The sequence below is a fragment of the Nothobranchius furzeri genome, chromosome 14 (genome assembly GCF_043380555.1).
Source record: "Nothobranchius furzeri strain GRZ-AD chromosome 14, NfurGRZ-RIMD1, whole genome shotgun sequence".
Classification (NCBI taxonomy): domain Eukaryota; kingdom Metazoa; phylum Chordata; class Actinopteri; order Cyprinodontiformes; family Nothobranchiidae; genus Nothobranchius; species Nothobranchius furzeri.
The window spans coordinates 46,989,341-46,999,059 of NC_091754.1; the positions used below are offsets into that span (position 1 = coordinate 46,989,341).

At 48.9% G+C, this 9,719-nt stretch overlaps 1 protein-coding gene across 1 annotated transcript; it reads right to left on the bottom strand.

The window, feature by feature from the left end:
- Positions 1-6: 6 nt before the first annotated feature.
- cbsa (cystathionine beta-synthase a) lies at positions 7-8,974 on the bottom strand. Its single transcript, XM_015952239.3, has 15 exons — positions 8,780-8,974; positions 5,613-5,862; positions 5,362-5,468; positions 5,103-5,237; positions 4,868-4,947; positions 3,822-4,026; positions 3,663-3,754; positions 3,440-3,565; positions 3,284-3,368; positions 3,107-3,212; positions 2,961-3,038; positions 1,752-1,886; positions 1,572-1,680; positions 1,208-1,292; positions 7-681 (listed from the first exon to the last, which is right to left on the bottom strand). Exons 2-15 carry the CDS (start codon positions 5,852-5,854, stop codon positions 551-553), a joined length of 1,716 nt encoding a protein of 571 aa, XP_015807725.1. The 5' UTR covers positions 5,855-5,862; positions 8,780-8,974; the 3' UTR covers positions 7-550.
- Between the last annotated feature and the right edge of the window lie 745 nt (positions 8,975-9,719).

The window sequence follows — 9,719 nt, forward strand, 5'->3', positions numbered from 1 at the left end:
TGTATATTTAAAGTCTTAGTTTTTTTATTCATTAATACACATTCATCAGAGAAAACCCTGCAATACAAAATGTTTTCTTTGAGACAAAACTATTAAGACCTCTTCTCTTAGTGCAGAAACATACAGTAACACCGACTACACGTGCTTATATACAGAAACCATTATTATTAAGATGATCGTGGCTTTAAAACACCATTTCCTTGTGTTTCAAACACAAAGCCACACCTTTACAATCATGCCAATCAGGAATCTCATCTCAACTAAAGCACAACTTAAAGGTCTCTACGGAAAGTAATGAAATGCCCACCAGTCATTAATTTACTAAACTTTTGCCTTCCATAAGAGAACTACACATCGTAAAAACGACCTGCAGCAAACACACAAACAGAAGAAGAGTTTCACTTCTTAAACCTTCAGACTCAAAGCTGAACCAATAAAGCATGAACAGGAAATGACCTCAGCCCCATCACAGAGGTCCAACAGCATGATGGGTTGGCGTGATTACACTCAGATGTGTTGCTTCTGAGGGCTGAGAGTAAAAACGAGCCGATCACAGCTCGTCGGTTGACTCGGACATGGAGCGCTCTCTCCTCTCCACACCTGTGACAAAGTTGAGCAGGTCGACCGCCGTCACCACGCCGAACACCATCTGCTTCAGGGCGGTGGAGCCGTCGGTCAGGTCTGACAGTGACACAGGAGAGATAATGAGAGGATAAACGATCTGCTGCTAAAGGAACCAAGAGCTTAGCTAAACGGTGGAGTTGTTGGAGAACACGTAAGATCAGATCCTGCTGCTTCAGGCTGCTCGCTCCTCTGGTACCTCACAGGTTCTGATCCGGTTTCAGTAGACGTCCTTTCTACACGACGTTCCTGCTGCAGCGGTGTCTCGCTCACCAGGAAACAAGCTGCTTCAGTTTCTTTGTGTTTAATTTATAACAGCCGAGTTCTCCGTTTCCCAAACTGAACCTCCTGACGCTACGTCACAATAAACGCGACTGGTCTTGATTATTACAAAAACACCTGTTCACAGTTTTAAGTCAGACTTCAAACGGACGAGCCAAGGCCATCCGTACCTCCCTCCTGCTGACCCGACCCGGCTACTGGACTTTGATAAATGATCAGTGGCTGAACTTGACTGACGCTGTAACAGGTGTGGGTTTGACTGGTGCACAGGGTCACCTGAGGTCACCGGAGACACATCACTTACACTGGATCTGCTCATGCACCACCAGAGCAAAGTGGTCGGTCTCCAGGATGCGGGACAACTTCCCCAAACTGTCGGTCAGACGGATCTGTGGACATCAGGAAAGACAAAAGGGTTTGGGAATTCAATAATCAGCTGAGGGGTTTGACAGAATTAGCTCAAAGGTTCAGACAACTCTGAGCAGCTTCACCACAAGGGGGAGCCAAACGACAAACGTAGGCCCAAACATGGGATTTAAGAGACGATCCCAGATTAACCAGCTGGTTTACAGCAGAGACCCTTCTCTGCATCTCATTGGCCGTTGCTGTCAGCCAATCAGAAGACTGAAGCTCAGGTTTAAATGGATCAAAGTGAAAGCGCGTCTGACCCGTCTGAACTGCTTGTAGAGGACTTTGCTGACGGGGTCGGACAGCCGGATCTTTCCCGCCAGAATGGACGACAGCATGTTTCCCAACGTCACCATTCCCAGGATCACCCTGCAGAAGCGCACACGGGACTCAGGATCACCGCGATTCAGACAGAAACACCAAAGTACCACGGCGCTCACCCGGAGTCGTCCACCACCGGCGCCTGGTCGAAGCCCTTCTCCTTCAGGATCTTGATGGTTTGCTGACAGGTGACGGTCGGCAGGACGGTGAGCGGAGCGGACAGGTTCAGGCTCTGCAGCTTCAGGTTCCACCACCTGAGAGGGAGAGGGTCACATGACTAACAACAGAATTCACCTGCAGAGCTCTGTCACATCAACACAATGCTGCTCAACATCTGTCCACAGGGGGGCGACAGGGAGCGGCACGATGACAGACTGGTTTCTACAGAAACCACCGTGACCTGTACTTGGTGATTCACCAGGTGAGAAGTTTCCTGGAAGCTCTTCATGTGGGCAGCTCCCTCAAACATCTCACGGTTGAGACTACGTGATGTAAAACTGATGGTTCAGCACGCTTCCTCAAGTTCATCATTACAAATAAAAGTGGACACCAGCCCCTTAAGCCGGGCGTACACTGTGCGACTTTTTCACTTTTTTGAGCCGATTTTCCACTCGTGCGAGAATCCACGAGATCGGGGCGAGTTTTGCGCCGAGCGTCGTGTAGTGTACAGGGGGTTACGAGAGGCGATTAACACCACGTGACCAGCTACCGATCAGCAATTGTGAGCTCGTACGGACTTCTGGAGTGTTTAATATTTTGCTCGTCCCTCGTGAGGGTATCGCACTGTTGAAGCGGCGCTGCGAGCAGCTGCGACCCAAAATGTATCAGAACCGCTCACGGCGCATGCGCAATCCTGCATCAACGCTGCTCGCTATTTCCCTAATAACACACGCTGTTCGTTTTAATTTCTACACATTTTTTTTACTCACAAAGATTGTCAAGAAAGCGTGTTTGTCGTGTTCATGTCAAATTAAACTGATCACAAAACACAGATTTACTTTCTTTATTTCGTTTTACTCATCCAACCCCCATAAATCCCTGTGTCCTCCTGCAGCACTCCCGAAGGACAACAGGCAAAACAACACAAAAAAGTCTGACGTGTTGAGTAAAAACTGCTATTTTTAGCATATTTTTAGGGCCGACGTGTTGCTACCAGACGTACAGTGTGAGCATTCAGGTCGCATGCGAGAACTGGGTCGTACAGTGTGAGCACATGACTCGTGAGATCTGCTATGCGAGGAAGTCGTACAGTTTGAGCTGAAGCTAAATGCGGCGAGTGAAAAAGTTGCACAGTGTACGCCCGGCTTTAGTCTCTCTGAGACACGTACCACGGCTTCTTCACCATCAGGTCCTCCTCCCTCAGGAAGCCCTTCTGGACCATCCATTTGTCACTCAAGAACTTCGACCTGAAGAGCAGAAAGCATTCGTTTAGGAATCCCAACAACAGAACGGACCACAGCTTCCTTCTTCTCACATGTAGTTACGGATGGAGTCTGGCAGGATGACCACGCAGCGCTGGCCCTCCTTCAGCTCCTTGGCCATGTTCACAGCTGCAGCCATGGCGGTTCCAGAACTTCCTCCTGAAACAGGAAACAGAACAGTTTAGTCTGGATTCACAGCTTCTCCGGAAGCTCCAAACAGGGAAGCTCACCACAGAGCAGGCCTTCGTCTCTGATCAGCATCCGGGACATGTTGAAGGACTCCTCGTCGTTGGACTTGTACCAAGTATCGACAACCTGGAACCACGAGAGGAAAGGTCAGACACTCGGGAAGCCGTGAGGAGAGGAGAGAGGCTACAGGAACTCACCGATCTGTCCAGGACCGTGGGGATGAAGTCGTATCCGATGCCTTCCACCTCGTACTGGGTCTTATCGGTCTTGTTGAGCTCGTCGGGCTCAGCCAGGATGGAACCTTCTGGATCTACACCAACAATCTGCACACAGGAAAGCCTTTAAACAGGAAGCTCCTCGGGAACGTTTCAGCTGTTCCGGGCATAAACGTTATCATCAGAATTCCAAACAGGCTCTCACTTTGATGTTTGGGCATCTTTCCTTTAGCTTACGGGCGATTCCGGTGATTGTCCCGCCTGTTCCGGCACCAGCCACCAGCATGTCCACTTTACCTGCGTGGGAACAGAAACTTGAGTGGAGATGAAACAAAAACCATTCCCAGCCATCGTGACGCTTTACCGTCGCACTGCTCCAGGATCTCCTCAGCCGTGGTGTCGTAGTGAGCCAGAGGGTTGCTCGGGTTGCGGTACTGGTCCAGGATGTGTGAGTCGGGGATCTCGTTCTTCAGGCGCCAGGCCACGCCCACGTGAGACTCGGGCGAATCAAAGCGAGCGCTGGTGGGAGTACGGACGATCTCCGCTCCGAGAGCTCTCAGGACATCCACCTGCAGAGACGGTATGAAGGCTGGACCTGTCAGGTGGCGTTCTCATGAATCAGGATAAAGAACTACGCCTCGGCCTTAATTAAGAAGCACATCTGAATAAAAATAAGGAGATTTTAGGACAATCCAGGGTAGAAAAACATCACTTCACTAATTCCCTAAGTGGAGCGCCTTCTAGTGGCAGAGCTAGTAACAACATGGAAAAGCAGAATCCCAAATAAGCAAAAAGAGATTTTTAGTACAAAATAATTATAAATAAATGACGTTTAGCCTTTCATGAAAATTTAGCATTTTGACAAGTTTTCAAAACAAAAAGAGATTTTCTGTGGTTTGGCCTGTCGTTGCACCAAAAGGCACAAAAACGATTCCTCAAAAACTCCAAAGTGGAGATCTGCAGGTTCTCGTTTACGTCTGGCAACGCCACTGCTCGTAGAAACATGCTCTGACATCACGCGTGTGACCCGTGTACACTGGCTTGTTTCTGCTGCTCTACAGGTGAAGGTTATTCCAAGACGGTTTGTGGATCTACTGCCACCTACAGGCTCGGCATACCCATGAATGTGTTTCCTGATGCTCTGGATTTAACAAAAAGGAGGTGGCGTGGACCCGTTTGTGCAGGGAGAACGTTCGGCTCCACACAAACCCAGCTACGAGGGTACGCGGCCTCAGCTGTCCGAGTAAATGCTCTAAATAAATGACATCATCACAACTTGACATGGAGCCGAGGGAGATCTCTAACTAGAGGTTAGCGTGTCAACCTGGTCAGAACTGAACCACTTCTGTAAAAAGTTCTTAAAAACATCCGATCATGAAGGAGCTGACCTGAACCCTGCGATCATCTCACCTTCTCCATGCTCATCTTCTCCGGCATGACGATGATGCAACGGTAGCCTTTGACAGCTGCAGCCAGAGCCAGTCCGATTCCTGAGGGACGCAACAGCAGGTTTTAACACACACACACACACACGCGCACGCACACGCACACGCACACACACACACACACACACACGCACACACACGCACACACACACGCACACACACGCACACACACACACACACACACACACACACACACAAACCGGTGTTTCCAGACGTGGGCTCAATGATGGTGTCTCCAGGCTTGAGAACTCCGGCTCTCTCAGCATCCTCGACCATCCGCAGGCTGATCCGGTCCTTCACGCTCCCTCCGGCGTTGAAGAACTCACACTTGGCCACTAAAATAAAACCACATGAAAGGATTTTAGGAGCGGAGTCGTTAGGATAACCTCCGGCAGACGAGTTTACGAAAGGATATTGTGTTTAGTGGATGTGTCTCGGCCTGAGGGACGCATGACTCACGTATTTCACATTTGAGTCCAAATGCTTTGGGGATCTTGTTGATCCGTACCAGGGGAGTGTCTCCGATCCGGTGCAGGATGTTGGGTAGGATGGTGGGAGGCGCAGTCCTGGAAGGAGAGGGAGGGGAGGGTTTAATCGGAACTGTTTTATGGAACAAAGTTGAGAGGACACGTGTCTCTGCACGTCTCCCGGGTTGGGTCACACCTGACTCATGCTTGTTTATTAGTTAGAGTGAAAAAGCCAAATCTCACTTCTGAACTTGTGGATGAGGGGAATCTGCTTTGGAAGCCCCAAGGCTCCACGTGCAGCGGCTGGCAAGGTCCGGTCGGATCCACTTCCTCTCAGGAGACGTGTGCGTGGTGTCCACGCCGTTCAGAGGGAAGGAGGCCTCCTGGAGCTTGGCCTCCCCATTGCTCTGGCCCAGCAGCTTGGCAGCGTGCGGACACACAGGGCTTTTCACCACAGCCTCCTTGGAAGAAGGAACCGCTGGCATGGCTTAGGCTGGAGAACAACAGGAACCAGGATTACGTAATCTGATGAAGCTTAATCTGGGAGAGAAATTCAGACTAAACAAACGTAAACAGACCCGTTCTAACCCTAACCCTGTTCTAAAGAACATGAGAGTCCCAAAAAACACAAACCAGGTGGGTTGTTGCCGCACATTCCCCACCAGACCGTCCATTTGCCTCTGCTTACCCGGGTTTGGGTCAGGGGGTACCAGCTCCACCAGAGAGGTCCAACCTACCCCCCCACAGCCACTTCCACCAGCAAGTTCTGGGTTGACCCCAGGACCTCCTGCCAGCAGGAGATGCCTGGAACTCCTCAGCTGGCTCCTCTCATCATGAAGGAGCAGTGGCTGTACTCTAAGCCCCCCACACACACACACACATTAAGGCTGACCCCAGCTGCCCTATGGAGGAAATCCTCATGACCGTAAGTGTCACCAGTAAAGCACCTCCATACCATCACACTGCCTCCACCGTGCCTTACACCTGGAACCACAAGTCTAAACGTGGACCAGAATCCTGAGTCTTGACCTTCGTGATAACGTTTCTGGGACTGGGCTAACCCTGACCCTGACCCTCTGATGGACCCGTCCTCTGGAGCAGGTGTGTGAGCTCAGAGGGTAACCCTAACAGTAAACACTCGAGTCTACGTCAACATGAAACAGAACAAGCCGTAACACCTAAAATACAGAGCCACTTCCTCTAATTAATGTTGAGTAATGACAGCACTGATGTCATCGAACAGATGTTGTTGCTCCTCCCCCTTTACTTCCTCCTTATGTGTGGCAGAGGGTTTCACCTCGTCACCATGAGACGACAGAACTAGAACCGAGAGCAGCCTTCTCTGATCACAGGCTCAGGAGAAAGCTGCTGGCTGGATCTGGTTCTGCTAATGTTGCATCAGTCAGAAAGAAGGAAGAGAACCGAGTAATCTGCTTTACACCTCCGCAGAATTAAAGGTTCAGGGGGTTCTCATTACAGATTTACTAAAGAAACGCTGAGATTTGAGCTAGTCTGCAGGTAGGGTTGTTAATCGAGGGTAACGTGAGCCCTAGAACCACTGATAGTGATCATCCGTGGTGTAAAAGTCACTTTTATACCTTAATACTAAAAAATCAAACTACAGAAGCTTCACAGCAGGTCATTTAGTTTTATAAAGTCCCTTAATTAAAATTTACTATTTGTTTATGCCATTTATAACACACACACACACACACACACACACACACACACACACACACACACACTTGACTAAATAAATTCATAACTGTGAATCTTATTGAAAATGAGCACTCTGGGATAGAAACCACCTGCAGACACGATTTACTAACTGGGTGATAAAACCTGGAAGAGGACCAATCATGAGACAGAAATTTGTTTGTATTAATATAAACTACAGAATAAAGTTTAAGAGTTTATGGAGGTCATGATCAAAATTAGAGGTGGGGAATATTTTCCACAGTGAGCTGCCAGCGTGTTTTGCCCTTGTTCTGCCATCTTTACTCACACTGACATCAGGAGGTGCACGAGGGGAGGGGGAGGAGGCTTCGTTTGGGCTTTACTGGAGTAAAAGGTTACAGCCTAATGCCCTTGTGTGTTCACAGTTCTCTGAGTATTTGTGCAGCTGTGGGATCAATACAGGGTATTCTAAAACGTACAGAGGAAGTGTTAACAACCCACACACACACACACACACACACACACACACACACACACACACACACACACACACACACACACACACACACACACACACACACACATGGTGTAACCCTGCTGCTCTGACAGCTGTGCTCCAGCTCATTCAGTAAATGCACCAACATAAAAGATGTTCAGGCTCCTCCACATCTCAGCTAGAACAAACCTAGGTGAACCTTCACTAATGTGCAGGACACACATCAGGACAGCTGTCCAGGCCCGGCCCGGCAGAACACACCTAATGGCTGCAACTTCTAGGCAAACAGCAAATCCACTCAACTGTTTGAGGTGGTCTCCAGGTTAGAGCAGAGAAGAAACCTCCCCCTCCTCCTGTGGGGGTGGGGGGTGGTGGGACTGACAGAGTTCAACAAGGTAACCCGACCCCTGCAAACCCCATCCAGCCCGGCTGAAGGCCAGGAGTTAAGCCTCTAAAGCACTGGTCCGACTGCCCAAACTGGAATGAAACCATCACCTGACCAGTCTGGCAACATTAAACCAGATCGAACAAAAACCTACAAACTTTCAAAGCTGCTTTATTTCTAATGACCGTCGGTATGTTTGCAGCTCTGCCAGCAATCAGGACTCAGCTTCCTGATCACACCAGAGGAAGAGGAGGCTTTATTTATCCTCACTCAGCCATGAGGAATGGCTGGAAAACCGTGAACAGCAGGAATGTTGGTGCCTTCCACAGCCCGGACACCTCTGCTTCCACTCAGGCTGCAGGTTTAATCACCTTTATCCTCAGGTGTGGTGCACTTATTACAGAAGTGATTTTTTTCATGTTTTATTGATTTAAAAAGAGAAAAATCACCAAGCAGAGCTAATCTGCATTAACATTTTATTCTTTAACGTAACATGAGATTAAAACCCTCATTTCCACAGGAGTCCTGGCCAACAAGCAGCTAGTTAGTTATTACAAGTCAGGGAATCCGTCTCGGATGCATATAAATTACATTTAAGCTCCAGATTAGATTAATTTAAGACGTTTAGAAGCTAGAATTCATTTTCATCCACCTGCTAAATCAGAACTATAATAAACACCTGAGACCATCCGGGCTGGTCACGTGACGACCAACCAAAAACCTGATCTACGCAGTCAGTCAGAATGTTGCATCAGCTCTGGGTCCACTCATGTTTTAGAGAACAGATTCCGGTATAACACCCCGGACCTCCGTACTACATACGGGTTCTCTAACCTGCTCACATCCACTCACCTGGAGCTCTGAAACGACCTAAGGACCGTGATGAGTGAGGCTCTCCCGGCAAGGACGTGCGATGCTGCAGACAGACCCGAACTGGAGCGCTTCCGCACGAGACAGCGGCTTTTTTGGAGGCGCGAGCTCACGTGGAGGACGTAGCTGGAGACGCAACGCTATTGGCTGTGGCGAGGGCGTCTGTTTGGACGGCTCGACCAATGGCAGACGAGATTTCTCAATAAGGGCTTTTTGGGGAAAGGCCGAGGTAAAGTCGTCCGCGCCAGTTGTTTACTTTTAAATGACACGCGGAGCAGGAGGTTCGGTTCAGGTGACACCTTTAGACCTTCTCACGAGCTGAGCTGTTCCCAGAAGGCTAGTGAAGACACCTGGATGACGACTTGGCAAAGCTAATAGCATTAGCTTAAAACAGTAACAGATAAATGTCTTCTACCTCCGATGACTTCAGTGTCCAAGTGTTATTTATGTTATGTTGTTTTCATTTTAAATTTACTGCATGGGCGGAGCAACAAGCAGCAGGGCCAGGGGCACACAGAAGCCCCCTGGTGCCCCACTAACAACTTCAGGTTTAATCTGAGCCTTTATTAACCTGCCTGTGACCAGGACAATGACTTCCCATACCGATGGTCTCAACTTCCCTCAGCCTGGACTCCTTTTTGGAAAAGATTCCAAAATGCCTAAAATAATAAACTGCAATCAGACAACGGCCAGATGATGCATCTGCTGCATTTTACAAAATATAGTTTTGTGGGCATGTTTGCTTTCCACAACACAAATCTAGCATTAGCCCTGATCGGTCCCAGAGGAAAATCCACTCAACGATTTAGCCTCTAAACTATTAAACAGTCTGGTTGTTCCTGACCGCCTTCAGACGTGTTTAGATCTACCAGTGTACCTCGTTATGGTAAACGCAGTTAAAACCATAAAGTATTGATGAAAA

What these genes read in the sequence shown, in the direction of transcription:
- cbsa (XM_015952239.3), bottom strand. Translation starts at nt 5,854, where the DNA reads ATGCCAGCGGTTCCTTCTTCCAAGGAGGCTGTGGTGAAAAGCCCTGTG. An exon ending in TCTACAAGCAGTTCAGACGG is followed by an intron (nt 1,293 to 1,571) that starts GTCAGACGCGCT and finishes TGATGTCCACAG; the next exon opens with ATCCGTCTGACCGACAGTTT. An exon ending in GGTGCATGAGCAGATCCAGT is followed by an intron (nt 682 to 1,207) that starts GTAAGTGATGTG and finishes TGTCACTGTCAG; the next exon opens with ACCTGACCGACGGCTCCACC.